General features: G+C 45.7%; 1 protein-coding gene across 3 annotated transcripts in view; it reads right to left on the bottom strand.

Annotated features, from left to right (window-relative positions):
* EXD3 (exonuclease 3'-5' domain containing 3) overlaps positions 1-15,579 on the bottom strand; it is a 143,730-nt gene that overhangs the window by 75,220 nt on the left and 52,931 nt on the right. For all 3 annotated transcript variants that reach the window (XM_044305821.1, XM_044305822.1, XM_044305823.1), the window contains 3 exons: positions 14,590-14,775; positions 12,617-12,670; positions 11,903-12,034 (listed from right to left, as the gene is read on the bottom strand). In XM_044305821.1, coding sequence (XP_044161756.1) covers positions 11,903-12,034; positions 12,617-12,670; positions 14,590-14,775 — 372 coding nt within the window. The remainder of the gene's footprint in view (positions 1-11,902; positions 12,035-12,616; positions 12,671-14,589; positions 14,776-15,579) is intronic.

Genomic DNA, 15,579 nt, shown 5'->3' with positions numbered 1-15,579 from the left:
AACTCAGGATCAGTACAGGATAAGTAATGTATGTACACAGTGACTGCACCAGCAGAATAGTGAGTGCAGCTCTGGAGTATAATACAGGATGTAACTCAGGATCAGTACAGGATAAGCAATGTATGTACACAGTGACTGCACCAGCAGAATAGTGAGTGCAGCTCTGGAGTATAATACAGGATGTAACTGAGGATCAGTACAGGATAAGTAATGTATGTACACACAGTGACTGCACCAGCAGAATAGTGAGTGCAGCTCTGGAGTATAATACAGGATGTAACTCAGGATCAGTAAAGGATAAGTAATTTATGTACACAGTGACTCCACCAGCAGAATAGTGAGTTCAGCTCTGGAGTACAATACGGGATGCAACTTAGCACAGGATTGGTAATGCAGTGAATGAACTTGAAATCTAGATGAATTCTCTATGGTTCTCAAAGATAAGGAGGGGGCATGTTGTTAAATTTGCACAATGTGAGGGGCTGAATAGTTAATTACTGACATTCCTTGCAGCTAGCAGTGGTTATAGTGGTGGCACTAGGCTTTAGGCCACCTCGTTCCCCTCATTTCCATAGAGGATGTGGAAGCACTACCTATAGGCGGTGATGATATGTACAGCAGGCGCTGGCTGTCAGGACAGGCTGGCGGACACTGGTATAAAGGATTTTCTCACATTCCTGAAGGTTAAACGCGTTGATCGTCTTTCTGGATAACACTGTAAATGGATTTACATTGTATTAACTGTGTGATAAAGCTGCCCCCGCTGGCCACTATGCGGTACTGCAAGGCTGACAGCATAACTATATGGAGTAAAGGAATTTCCACAGTTCCCTAGCGGATCTGAATGACCATTAATGGCCGCCAGCTGCATCCAAGCTGGACCACTGGTCTCACATTATTTCCTAATTAAACCAGTTACTGCTGTGGTCGTTAGCAAAACTGAAGGCTGCAGCCTGTGGAGGAAAAATGTGAGAGAACGGATTTAGGAATAAGAAAAGCAGCTATCACAAATAATGAGACAGAACGATAGGAGACGAAGAGAGAATGAATGACTGAATGGAGAGAGAGAATTATAGACATCGTTAATATCAGGCCGTGAAAAGGAGAGATAGCGCTGAGCTGACAGCCTCCAACCCCTCGCCCTGGAGATCGGCGGGCCCAGCACCTGGATCCCCCGCAGATCACCGTATATACACAACGCTAGGACATAAACTTTTGTAGTGTAGTTACTATACAGCCAATGATAGCGCGAGAGAGGCAAAAAATAAAAGAGAGTGTGAGAGAAAAAGAATGAGAAAATGAAAGCGAGTGAACGAGCGAGAGGAGAATAACAGAGTGAGAAAGAAAAAGAGAGAGAAGGAGAATGAGAGAGAGAGAGAAAAAGAGCGAGAGAAGGAGAATGAGAGACAGGGAGAAAAAGAGCAAGAGAAGGAGAATGACAGAGCGAGAGAAAGAGCGAGAGACGGAGAATGACAGAGAGAGAGTAAAAGAGCGAGAGACGGAGAATGACAGAGAAAAAGAGCGAGAGAAGGAGAATGAAAGACAGAGGGAAAAAGAGCAAGAGACAGAGAATGACAGAGAGAGAAATAGAGCGAGAGAAGGAGAATGACAGAGAGAGAGTAAGAGAGCGAGAGACGGAGAATGACAGAGAAAAAGAGCGAGAGACGGAGAATGACAGAGAAAAAGAGCGAGAGAAGGAGAATGAAAGACAGAGGGAAAAAGAGCAAGAGACAGAGAATGACAGAGAGAGAGAGAGAGAGAAAAAGAGCGAGAGAAGGAGAATGACCGAGAGAGAAAAAGAGCGAGAGAAGGAGAATGACCGAGAGAGAAAAAAAAACGAGAGAAGGAGAATGAAAGACAGAGGGAAAAAGAGCAAGAGACAGAGAATGACAGAGAGAGAGAGAGAAAAAGAGCGAGAGAAGGAGAATGACCGAGAGAGAAAAAGAGCGAGAGAAGGAGAATGACCGAGAGAGAAAAAAAAACGAGAGAAGGAGAATGAAAGACAGAGGGAAAAGAGCAAGAGACAGAGAATGACAGAGAGAGAGAGAGAAAAAGAGCGAGAGAAGGAGAATGACCGAGAGAGAAAAAGAGCGAGAGAAGGAGAATGACCGAGAGAGAGAAAAAAACGAGAGAAGGAGAATGAAAGACAGAGGGAAAAAGAGCAAGAGACAGAGAATGAAAGACAGAGGGAAAAAGAGCAAGAGACAGAGAATGACAGAGAGAGAGAAAAAGAGCGAGAGAAGGAGAATGACCGAGAGAGAAAAAGAGCGAGAGAAGGAGAATGACCGAGAGAGAAAAAGAGCGAGAGAAGGAGAATGACCGAGAGAGAAAAAAAACGAGAAGGAGAATGACAGAGAGAGAAAAAGAGCAAGAAAAGGAAAATGACAGAGAAAGAGAGTGAGAAAGCGAGAGGAGAATGACAAATTGAAAAAGAACGAGACAAGGAGAATGACTGAGACATAGAGAAAAAAATGTGAGAGAAGGAGAATGACAGAGAGATAGAAAAGAAAGAAAGAGTGAGGGAAGGAGAATGACAGAGAGAGAAAAAGAGCGGGAGAAGGAGAATGACACAGAGAGAGAGAGAGAGAGAGAGAGAGAGAAGGAGTGAGAAACGGAGGGTGCAAGAAAAACACAGAAAAAGAGGGTATGTAGGAAAGGAAGAGAAAAGGAGAAAGAATGCAAGAAAGAGAGCAAGACAGCGAGAGAAATGGATTGAGTGAGAGAAAGAGAGATTGAGGGGGGCAAAGTGAGAGAAAGAGAAAAAGAGAGATCTTTGATTGTGCGAACCCCAAACCAATCGAAGAGCAGGAGTAAGAAAACAAAGAGAGCACAAGAAGAACGTCCAAAAGTCTTGAAGGATCCGTGAATTTACCAGCTGTGAAAATGGTGTGAAGTAAGGGAAGACGACACATCTGGGACATCACGAGGCCTCTCAGACACTTATCTCCCCCTTTATGGCAGTCTGACTCCTCTTAGCCATTACATGACATACAGGGAAGAGACAGCGTCTCTCTCGTCCGCCACCATTACAGGTCGACAGTCCTCACTGTCCAGAGGACACCCGATCGCTGGAAACTTCCTGAACCTCATAATGAATATTGTGGACGGATACTTTCAGAAAAGCCCGTCCTGTCCTTTAGGGGTCAGGGGTTAAGAGGGGTATTGCGTTAGAAGAGCCCGGTTCATAAAGAGGGTCTCTATATTTACAAATACCCACTTGGTGGTTGAACCACCTGATTTCAATGACCCCGGCTGAAGAAGTGGCCCATAACACTGCACCCCGGGGGCACTAAATCCTCCATGCAGCTGAAAGGAGCGGTCAGATAATGACTGCTTGTGGATGGAAATGAGGGGGGGCGCTATAAAACTGACCACATTCATAAGATGGATTGTGGAACTGGAGCAGGAAAGAGAGGGGAGGAGAAGATGGCGGCCGGGAGAATGGCCGAGGAATTTATAACTTGTATTCATGGAGAAAACATCCAAAGAGTGAGACAAAGTAAGGAATGAAGGGGGCATGGTGGTCAATGAGCTGCCACCCTCTCCATTATAGGCTGAGGAATGTGGTAGAAGAACCAGTCACCCCCGACCAAGAGAGCTCAGCATGTCCCATCAGCTTCTATACAGTGATATGGAGCATGCCGGTATAACCTGGGCATCTCCTGCATACAATTATATATGTACAGCTGGTATAACCTGGGCATCTCCTGTATACAATTATATATGTACAGCCGGTATAACCTGGGCATCTCCTGTATATATTTATATATGTACAGCCGGTATAACCTGGGCATCTCCTGTATATAATTATATATGTACAGCTGGTATAAGGTATACATCTTATTGTATATAGTGATATGGACCATGCTGGTATAACCTGGGCATCTCCTGTATATAATTATATATGTACAGCTGGTATAACCTGGGCATCTCCTGTATACAATTATATATGTACAGCTGGTATAACCTGGGCATCTCCTGTATACAATTATATATGTACAGCTGGTATAACCTGGGCATCTCCTGTATACAATTATATATGTACAGCTGGTATAACCTGGGCATCTCCTGTATACAATTATATATGTACAGCTGGTATAACCTGGGCATCTCCTGTATACAATTATATATGTACAGCTGGTATAAGTTATACATCTTCTGTATATAGTGACATGGACCATGTTGGTATAACCTGGGTATCTCCTGTATATAATGATATATGTACAGCTGGTATAACCTGGGCATCTCCTGTATACAATTATATATGTACAGCTGGTATAACCTGGGCATCTCCTGTATATAATTATATATGTACAGCTGGTATAACCTGGGTATCTTCTGTATATAATTATATATGTACAGCTGGTATAACCTGGGTATCTTCTGTATATAATTATATATGTACAGCTGGTATAACCTGGGTATCTGCTGTATATAATTATATATGTACAGCTGGTATAACCTGGGTATCTGCTGTATATAATTATATATGTACAGCTGGTATAACCTGGGTATCTTCTGTATATAATTATATATGTACAGCTGGTATAACCTGGGTATCTCCTGAATATAACTATATATGTACAGCTGGTATAACCTGGGTATCTCCTGTATATAATTATATATGTACAGCTGGTATAAGTTATACATCTTCTTGTATATAGTGATATGGACCATGCTGGTATAACCTGGGCATCTCCTGTATATAATTATATATGTACAGCTGGTATAAGTTATACATCTTCTTGTATATAGTGATATGGACCATGCTGGTATAACCTGGGCATCTCCTGTATATAATTATATATGTACAGCTGGTATAAGTTATACATCTTCTTGTATATAGTGATATGGACCATGCTGGTATAACCTGGGTATCTCCTGTATATAATTATATATGTACAGCTGGTATAACCTGGGCATCTCCTGTATATAATTATATATGTACAGCTGGTATAACCTGGGCATCTCCTGTATACAATTATATATGTACAGCTGGTATAACCTGGGTATCTTCTGTATATAATTATATATGTACAGCTGGTATAACCTGGGTATCTCCTGAATATAACTATATATGTACAGCTGGTATAACCTGGGTATCTCCTGTATATAATTATATATGTACAGCTGGTATAACCTGGGCATCTCCTGTATATAATTATATATTTACAGCTGGTATAACCTGGGCATCTCCTGCATATAATTATATATGTACAGTTGGTAGAAGTCATACATCTTCTATATAATGATATGGACCATGCTGGTATATAATGTGGGCATCTCCTGTATATAATTCTATATATAGAGCTGGTATAAGTTATAAAACTTCTTGTATATAGTGATATGGACCATGCTGGTATAACCTGGGCATCCCTTGTATATAGTTATATAGGTACAGCTGGTATAACCTGGGTATCTGCTGTATATAGTGATATAGGTACAGCTATCCCATTCACACACTGCAGGTGACATTAGCCGCACACCTGGGATTGCGGAGTTTCTAGTATACCCTTTGCCCTGAAGACATCAGGATTAAATAGCAATGCACTAAGAAGCCTTTGATGAAACAGATCGGCGTGGATGGGGCCCATGGGGGTGGATGTGAAATAAGACTTCTACACCTCGGGGAGTTCAAGAAGAGGTTTTCCTGGGTTGAGGAGAATGAAGCGGGAAGGTTTATTCATTAACTAATTGAAAGGTAATTAAGCCTTCAAAAGGAATGCACTGGTCTCTTTAACATGGAGGCGAATGACCCCCCGCCCCCCCCTCTGCCGCCTCCAGGACTGGGAGACCCATTTACCAATGAAGTGCTAACAATCCTTGTCACTATGGCTTGATGCATGGGAATAGAGCAGGAAGGGGCAGTAATAAAACAGGCCGGAGGCTTCAAACACCAATATGGCCTGAAGGACCCTCCATAGAATGGAAGGAAATGGCCTCGGATATGGGGAAGATGCCCCGTCTGCCCGACCGCCCCCGAATATAACTGCGGCTAATGCTTTAAAATACCTTAAAGGGGTTTTCTGAGATTTGTTTATCTGATGGATAGGTCCTCAGTATCTGATCGGTGGGGGTCTGATACCCGGGACCCCTGCCAATCAGCTGTTTGAGAAAGCACCGATGCAGCTTTCTCTCTGCTCACCAAGCACAGCGCCATCGATTGTATAGTGGTTGTGCTTGGTATTGCAGCTCAGCCTCATTCAGTTCAATGGGGCTGAGCTGTGCCTAGGCCAGGGATGGGCAAACTGCGGCTCTCCAGCTGTTGTAAAACTACAAATCCCATCATGCCCTGCTGTAGGCTGATAGCTGTAGGCAGACTGGGCATACTGGGAGTTGTAGTTTTACAACAGCTGGAGAGCCGCAGTTTGCCCATCCCTGGCCTAGGCCATGTCACCGACGAACGCGTCTTCTCTGGCCTAGGGAAAGCTGAGAGAAGGCCCCAAACAGCTGACAGGCGAGGTCTCAGATACTGGATCCCCACCGATCAGATACTGATGACCTATCTCAGAAAACCCCTTTAACCCCTGCTTTTAGTGGGGGTCCGACAGCTGGGATCCCACTGAGTCCAGGGGTCCTGTGTTTCTCCGGTGGCTGCACATGTCCGCTGCCACCATCTCCGGCAGTCCCATACTGTTGAATGGATTTGCATTAATACCACTGCATTCAGATGGGGAAAGACAAGACCCCCGTCTCTGCAATGGGTGGGGGTCCCTGTGGTCAGACTCTGACTGAAAACTTGGGAAGCGAGCAGATGATGACAAACAGAAGACAGGCCTGTATGTGCTGAGCGGCGGCCGCGTCACGCAGAGATTTATTCTATGGAACTGACCTTTTCGCGGACATGTCCAAATATACACAGGACGTGAGTTAGTGGCGGCGTGCAGATGCATGGTTTACGTTTGGGGGCTGTCAGACGGCAGATGGATCCTGCTTATGGCGCTGAATTATTCCGTCGATGAGTGATCGGGTTTTACAGTAATGGGAGCCAATTTCACAGGCGCAATTAGCAATTTACACTGAAAAGTCGCCAAATCCACTGCTGTCCGGAAAAGGCTGATAATCCGGCATGTTCCCTGTGCAGAATGGCTCATGCTGAAGTTAGAGCGGCAGATTCTGGAGAGCTGGATGACAGCCTGCTGGAGCTTTAATGGCAGCCATCGTGGCTACCCAGACACCCTCTAGGTCAGTAGTCTCTAACCTGCGGTTCTGCAGTTCTTGGAAAACTACAACTCCCGGCATCTCCTAACACCCTACCACCATCCAGACACCCTCTAAGGTAATGTTCACCAACCTGTGGCTCTCCAGCTGTTGCAAAACTACAACTCCCATCATGCCCTGAAACTCTGCAGCAGTCCAGACACCCTCTAGGTCAGTAGTCCCCAACCTGTGGCTCTCCAGTTGTCGTGAAACTACAACTCCCATTGTGCCCTGAAAACTGCAGCAGTCCAGACACCCACTAGGTCAGTAGTCCCCAACATGTGGCTCTCCAGTTGTCGTGAAACTACAACTCCCATCATGCTCTGACACTCTGAAGTTGTCCAGACACCCTGTGGGCCAGTGTCCCCTAAACTGTAGCCCCAGCTATTATAATAGCTAAAATTATAACTCCTAGCATGCCTTTACAGCCTGGTTCTCTCCAGCTTTCAGGACATGCTGGGAGTTGTAGTTTTACGGTTGGAGACCATTGCTTTAGGTAGTTAGACAGCTGGTTACTTCTGCATCACCCCAGTTAGTCGGCACCAGGGACACCGAGCCGGATGCCATTGCACTTGGCAATATCTGCAGTAGTCAAGGAACAGACATACAGGAATCATTCGGGTGTTGGGGGCACAGAGTATGAAGACCCCCTGATTCTGGCCGCGTTCCCCATTCCTGACCTTAACCCCCTGCTGCATTTCTGAAGATGCTGAGATCTTGGCAAGGAAGCAGGAGACAGTTTGTGGGAAGGAGACGGGTCTGCAGGACTGTGCCGACGGGGTCAGCCTGGACAAATTTCACCTCGGAGCCGCAGCGGGATAGGGTCTGCGCCCTGCATTCAGATGGGACAGGAATAAATGGGAAATCATGGCGAAATGGTCACTGAGCCAATGCTGAAATGTCCAGTAACTCGGGGCAACCAGATCCCGCCGTCCACAATGTATTACAGTCCTGACCCTTACGTCACGTCCTGGGGCCGTCACATCGTATAAGAAATCTGCAGAGCCATGACGAACACAAAGCCACGCAGTGGAGATGTAGACGGGATCTGACATCAATGAGGGCACTGGCATCCCACCTTAGAGTTTAACTTGCCTGAGCCAAAGGTTCCCCCACCCCACTTCAAGATAAGTGTCATGAGACGTCTTGCAGACGCTTATCTGCTTCCTGCAAGGGCACAGCATGCGTCCCTTATGGCGGGGACCAGGAGACCCCAGGTCTTTACCCTTCACAGATTGAGCCTACAAATGCACATATACAGTAAAATTCCTATCATCTGGCATCAAAGGGGCCTGAACAGTGTCAGATATCGTGCAAAAGTAAGTGCTCTGCATCAGTCCTGCATTACACTGCAGCTCGTCCGACTTATGGAGGTGCTGCACGCTGGATGCATAGGAAAAACCCGCTGCAGAACCACAACTCCCAGCAGGTTACACTACAATTGCGCTGCATACACCATACAAGGCTTAGTTGTAGTGCTGGGCGAGCATGCTCGGCTGAACACCATTTTGACTCGAGAATTGCTATGCTCGGCACATCGCGGTGTTCAGCCAATAAACGTGCGGGGAAGTACTGGCACTCGCTGTAATGCCGTAGCCATGTTGGTTACTGGCATTACAGTGATTGGCTAGCCGAATGGTGTCATCGGGTGCTATATAGCATGCGATGACACCTGGGTCGGCTCAGTGACACTGACAGTGACACAACCTCTGCTACATCTGTTGTGTCACATTTGCGCATCCTAAATATCTGTGACATTCAGTGTAATTGTTTGGCCGCTGCTGACAGCGACATTACCAGCGCTACATCTCCTGTATAATGTTTGTGCATCCTAAATATCTATGACATTAAGTGGGTATTGGAGCGCCGGATCCTTGTAATTTTTGGCAGCCCTTTCCCTTAGTGCATAGGCTTTATGAGTGTAGGAGTCCCACTACCTGAACCGTTGTACCACAATGTGAATGAGGCCCTCCTTTATGTGATATACAGGTTGTATCGGAGCGCCTCTTCCTTGTAATTCTTGGCAGCACTTGCACCTTATATACAAGTAAATATACAGGAAAGAATGTTTCCTAACAATTTTTCCTCTTAAATCGATTTTATCTTCGGTTTTGTGTGTATTATTGTCAGTCTGTAAAAGTGGCGCACTACTCGGACAACATCGTTCCCAGCAGCGACCTGGGAGTCCAAGATGCATCCAGACATCCTCCCCATGCTGTTCCCGAACCATCTCAGTGGTGTTTCCATCAATTTCTGATCTTTTCCTATGAACCAGGCACCCTCCCCTCTTCAGAGCAGGGGGCGCCTGGTTTAATGCTCGGGTTCTCCCATTGACTTCTAAAGTGTTCTACTCGAGCACTCGAGCACCCGAGCACTTTGGTGCTCGATCAACACTACTTAGCTGCAGCGCCCCACTGCAGTGTTTTTTGTTGTTTTGGATGGAAGAGGAGGCACAAGGCCCCACGAGGTTATCGCTAGCCATGAATAAAAAGCTGCAAACCATGCGTATTTTGCTGCAGATTTCACTGTGAACACTCCGGAATTGAAAATGCGCAGCACAGGCGGCAAATGGTGGCAGCTCGGGGTACAGCTCCGGTCAAACAGCTGGTTTTGCTGGGGAAGCTGTGGCCATGTATTACCCCTTCAGCATTACATGGTGGTCATTCAGATGACTGGCCACACACAGTCTGCATACCTCCTCTCCCGAGCGGGCCCCCCTCCCCCTCTATGATGCCCACATGCCACATGAACAGGGGTTGTCGACTTTAAGTGAAGGTAACTACAACCCCTGCACATCAAGGCTGTGACAATATCCTGCTGCAAGGAGGGGGAAGGAGCCTGGTTAGTGAGATGCTCCACTTCCAGCAGTGAGGAACTTGTCTTCTTGTCGGCTCCTGAATATTGAGATCTGGGGTCGCCATTGGTGCGTACTGCACAAGTTTCAATACACACCCAAATTCCGCTTTTGCGCTCGGCATGCGGATAAGGACACCCTCCATTGGTCCCTGCAAATCAGATAACCCTCAAAATCTCCCTGTCCTTGTAACAACAAAACTTCACCTAAATAATAAAATCAGACAAAAGCTGCGATTGGTTTCCCGTATGATCTCCCCCTCCATTCGCGCCCCCCACCCTTCGCCGCCTTTCGCTTTTATCTCGGCTTTCTACTGCGGGGAACAATAAAGTTTGAATTACAAACCAGAAAAACTAGTTTTGCAAAAGACATTTCGTGTCAGTTCGCCGACTCGATGCCTTCAAAAGCGCGCAGATCCCCGTGAAGGGTAATAATGGGCAGGAATTAACCCCTCGAGGGCAAGCAAACGTAAAAACAGATAATAATCTCTTTTTTTTTCACGCAGTTTGTTTTTTGGCAATATTCCAGATCTCTGCTGCCCGACGGCGAATGGAAAACACTCCTCATCTCCATGCAGAGGCCCAAAGAACAGTCTTGACCCTCTACAGCCGAGTTCGCCATGTGGAATCTTCACGCCGGTACAATGCCTGCCTGGTGGTAAGGTGCAGCAAGATGCAGCATGAGCTATGTAAATATACGTATGGCACGAAACATAGGACAGACATACGGCTGCCGGATGAATTCAGTCCATTCAAATAGTCACTGCAGCGCAGAGTACTTCAGGATATTCAAATAAACAACTTGTGGGGAGCAGCGACTTGTCCACGTGCGTGACTATATTCGTTAACTCAGATCGCCATGGGCCCTGGCGTCGGCCTCAATACGTTGGCATGCCGCAAATTTAAAATCCATACCGCACGTAAATGTCAGCGTGGATTTATTATGGACTTTCCTTTCGCTTTCATCCTCTTTGCTGCTGCCTTAAAGGGGTTGTGCCACAAAAAACGGCGCCTGGATCTGAATACTTTTGCAATTGTATGTCATAAAAAATTCAGTATAGCTACTGATCTATTCTATAAAATGTATCAATACAGCGCCACCTGCTGTTTGTTCTTTTCCTTATTTCTCCGTCCCCCTCACTGAGGTGGTCGCACACGCTCAGTTAAACTCTTCCTGTCAGAAGCTGTGGCAGTTACAGGGGGAGAGCTGTAGCAGAAAGGACATGCCCCCCGAGCTGCCAGCTTTAAATAAATCTAGCAGAGCAATGAATGGGGAGATCTCTGGACCCATGAGAGGTACAGGACGGGTTCTAGCATTGTCAGAAAGAGACTGTCGTGTAGTATATGATGTCTGATTTTCATCAATCGTGGCATCGCCTCTTTTAAAAGCTGAAGACTTCCTGCCAACAATTCAGTGGTGGAAAATCCACAAACCATACTGAAGACACTTACCTAGGCATTTGCATCTTTGAGGTCAGCCAGGAGGGGGCAGTATAAAATAAAATAAATTTCTGTGAAATCCTTTCTGCCCCCAGGAGGAAACCAAACTGCAGATTGTATGGAATGATTTGTATCCCTACACGGAGATGTATGTAATGTAAGTATGCAGACCTGGAGCATGGACACGTCATAGGTCCATGACCGCTGCAGTCCCTGCGATTGCACTTAAGAACCCAATCTCAGCACATGATGCATTGTGGTGCGAGGCTGATCTGAGCCCTGTGAGGCTAGCTGTATTCTTGGGGGACAGATTTCTATATGGTCGGCCTCATCCCCCTCCATGGATCCTCCTGCAGCACAGACAGCCTGCTACCAGTGTATATGATAAGCGGACATGCTTGTATCCTACCTGACAGCGGCTGAAGACATCGCTGTGGGAAACAAGCACATTAAAATGCTTCAGCACCCGGATCGCCTGTTCTTTCGCTCTTTCTGAACAGTTCACGTAAAAACATCTTCCTTCTCCAACTTGTGAACGGAGCTATGAGAGAGGAGATGGGGCGCACCAGATGATTAATGTGTCCCAGAATGTAAAGCACCACAGCAAGCAGAGTATAATACAGAGAGTGCAGCTCTGGAGTATAATACAGGATGTAACTCAGGATCAGTACAGGATAAGTAATGTATGTACACAGTGACTGCACCAGCAGAATAGTGAGTGCAGCTCTGGAGTATAATACAGGATGTAACTCAGGATCAGTACAGGATAAGTAATGTATGTACACAGTGACTGCACCAGCAGAATAGGGAGTGCAGCTCTGGAGTATAATACAGGATGTAACTCAGGATCAGTACAGGATAAGGAATGTATGTACACAGTGACTGCACCAGCAGAATAGTGAGTGCAGCTCTGGGGTATAATACAGGATGTAACTCAGGATCAGTACAGGATAAGTAATGTATGTACACAGTGACTGCACCAGCAGAATAGTGAGTGCAGCTCTGGGGCATATTATATAGAGCTGACTTATTCTGCAGCGCTTTACAGACATTTATCATCACTCATTTTAAACATACATATTCTGGAAATGCTTTTCACAATCTTCAGTCCTTCTACACTCACCGTCTGGTAGGGCATGCCGCAGGTAAGGATGACTCTCCCATCTAGCCTGGCGATCTGTAGTACAAGAAAATGACATTACTATGATTATAGATCTAATCCAAAAGACCAAGTGGTTGGATGCAATCAGTTCTACACTCAGGGACTGTTTCCTTTGGTGATTATTCCCTAGATATCGAACCCACAGCAAAGCTACAATTTACAATCTGCCCTGAGAGCCGCAGGGGCTTGCAGTTTTGCCAGAGGACATGGTCTGGAGACTATCCGACTAGGCAGTCTTCAGTTTGTGATTAAAGGAGTTTACTTCAAAAACATCAATTATTGCAAAACCAACAAGTATGCACAACGACTTTAATGGACAGTGAACATATCAGCAGCCAATTCTCCACCAGCAGTGGTCCCAGGTATCAAACAGCCACCAAGGCGAACTGCTGCCACATCCCAACCAATGTGCATGTAATCTGTAGGCATGTGCAGCTTTCCTCCCTCACTCCAAAGACATAATGGCTTCTAAGGCCACATTCACTCTGGGTTTGGTGCATGTTCTGGGAAAGCTCCCACCGCATACAACAAATGTCCTCTTAGCCTTGTCAGGCTGGTATACATGGGTATACCCATTGATCAACTGTATGGAACAGCAAGGTTAGCTGCACAATTCCATACGGCACGGTAAAGGGTATCTTCTAACCTGTACCCCTGTACGCATCACAAGCAGCGCCCTCCAACCTGTGGCTCTCCAGCTGTTGCAAAACCACAGCGGTTGTCAGGACATGCTAGGAGCCACAGGATGGAGACCACAGTGTTAGGGCTCATGCACAGGGCAATAGACGTTTCTGAAGAACACAAAAAACGGATACCGGCCGTGTGCTGTGCATCTTGCGGAACAGAACATCCTGCCATCTATACAACAGTCCTATCCTTGTCGGTAAAACAAACAAGTATAGGACATGTCCCAATTCCATTGAAGTGAGAGGGTCCGCATCCGACCCGCAAAAGAAATATGGATCGGATGCGGACAAAAATACAGTCGTGTGTATGAGCCCTTAGAAGTGTCTGGAAATTCTCTCGATGTATACACATAAGGGCATGGACAAATCTGGTGTAAAACGCGGCAGATTTACCACAGTAGAATTGCATGCAGGAAAATCAGCAGCATTAAAGGGATTGTGTCACTTCAGCAAATAGCATTTATTATGTAGAGGAAGTTAATACAAGGCACTTACTAGTGTGTTGCGATTCTCCATATTGCTTCCTTTGCTGGCTGGATTTATTTTCCCATCACATTATGTACTACTCATTTCATGGTTACGACCACCCTGCATTCCAGCAGCAGTGGCCGTGCTTGCACACTATAGGAAACAGCACCAACCTACGTGTCATCCCATGCTCCTGGCCTCAAGAGAGGACGGCGCTTTTTCCTGTGCAAACACGACCAACACTGAACTGCTGGGTGGTCGTAGCCATGGAAACGAGCAATGTATAATGTCATGGAAAAATGAATCCAGCCAGCAAAGGAAGCAATATGGAGAATAACATTACATTAGTAAGTGCCTTGTATTAACTTTCTCTACTTGATAAATGCTATTTGCTGAAGTGAGAGGACGCCTTTAACAGCAGCAGCAAAGCGGATGAGATTTATAAAAATAAAAAAAATCTCTTCGGCACGCTGCAGACAGTTCTTCCAATGAAATCTGCACATAAGTTGATGTGTGATGTAGACTTTAAACCCATACCACGTCCATTTATGCTACACTGTACCCATAGGCTTGATTCACACACACAGTGCTCAAGGCTTTTCACTGGTTTTATTGGCGCTTTTAACAAATAAAATAAAAAACGCCACCTAAAATGCCATGAAATTCACATAATTATTTTGTCCCAAGCATTTAAAAAAGCTGCAAAAATGTACCGTACTTGTGCGATGGAGGCCTCAGAGGGCTGCATTAATAGCTGATGTCTGGAGGAGTCTCACTCACCTCTGCTGCTTTCCTGTGATCGTCGTCGTTCTCCAACATCAACACATCAACGCCCAAACAACGCAGGTAACGTCCCAGTCCCTGCAGCATGTTGTCACAGATGACACTGAACTCCCGGGGGGACAGAGGTTTTGTCTGGGGAGAGCTCTCTGTGGGGATCTCTTTTGACGGCGGAGTTTTCAACCTCTAGGACAACAAGGCAATTATTTTTTAACTTCACGTACTGCAAGTCTACTACATCTACATGTCGCCTGGCGAGAGTACGATGCAGGTGCAATTATGTTCTGCTTGCTGCAAATTTCCAAAACTGCATTATGTGTACATAAAACAAGGATTGTAGCATGCCTGTATACATCCCAGTAAAGCAACGTACATATGATGCAAATGGAGTTTAATGGGACAAAGCTTAAAGCAGATTGCGTAGCCTTCCTTCATTCCTATCCACAAATCTAAAATTCAGAGGGTGCAGAGGTGACCTTTACATAGTCTGTAAAGCAGTAATCTCTTCAGCAAAAGGAAATGACTGCAAAGGTGGTCGAGATTAAATGTCTGCCTAGGCTTTTAAAATGTCGTGACCCACGTCATAAATCAAAGCAGGTTTATGTTTGCAGGAATATAATGAAGGGGGTTCCCTGAGGAGCGGGACACATCGCCTTTATCTTTACTTCCAAAACTCGCTGTGATGTATTATTGGCTATTGTGATAACAGCTAAGTGCATGAAAGAAACTATCAGTCCTGTCTGATGAGGTGATAAAGAAGTAGATTGTGCAGACATGTTAAAGCTTTAGGCTACTTTCACACTAGCGTTCGATCGGATCCGTTCTGAACGGATCCGCTCATATTAATGCAGACGGTGGCTCCGTTCAGAACGGATCCGTCTGCATTATATTGGCAAAAAATGGCTAAGTGTGAAATTAGCCTGAGCGGATCCGTCCAGACTTTTACATTGAAAGTCAATGGGGGACGGATCCGTTTGAAGATTGAGCCAT

The sequence above is a fragment of the Bufo gargarizans genome, chromosome 9, assembly GCF_014858855.1.
Source record: "Bufo gargarizans isolate SCDJY-AF-19 chromosome 9, ASM1485885v1, whole genome shotgun sequence".
NCBI lineage: Eukaryota > Metazoa > Chordata > Amphibia > Anura > Bufonidae > Bufo > Bufo gargarizans.
The sequence above is the reverse complement of the archived record's forward strand: the minus strand, read 5'-3'. Positions and strand labels throughout refer to the sequence as shown.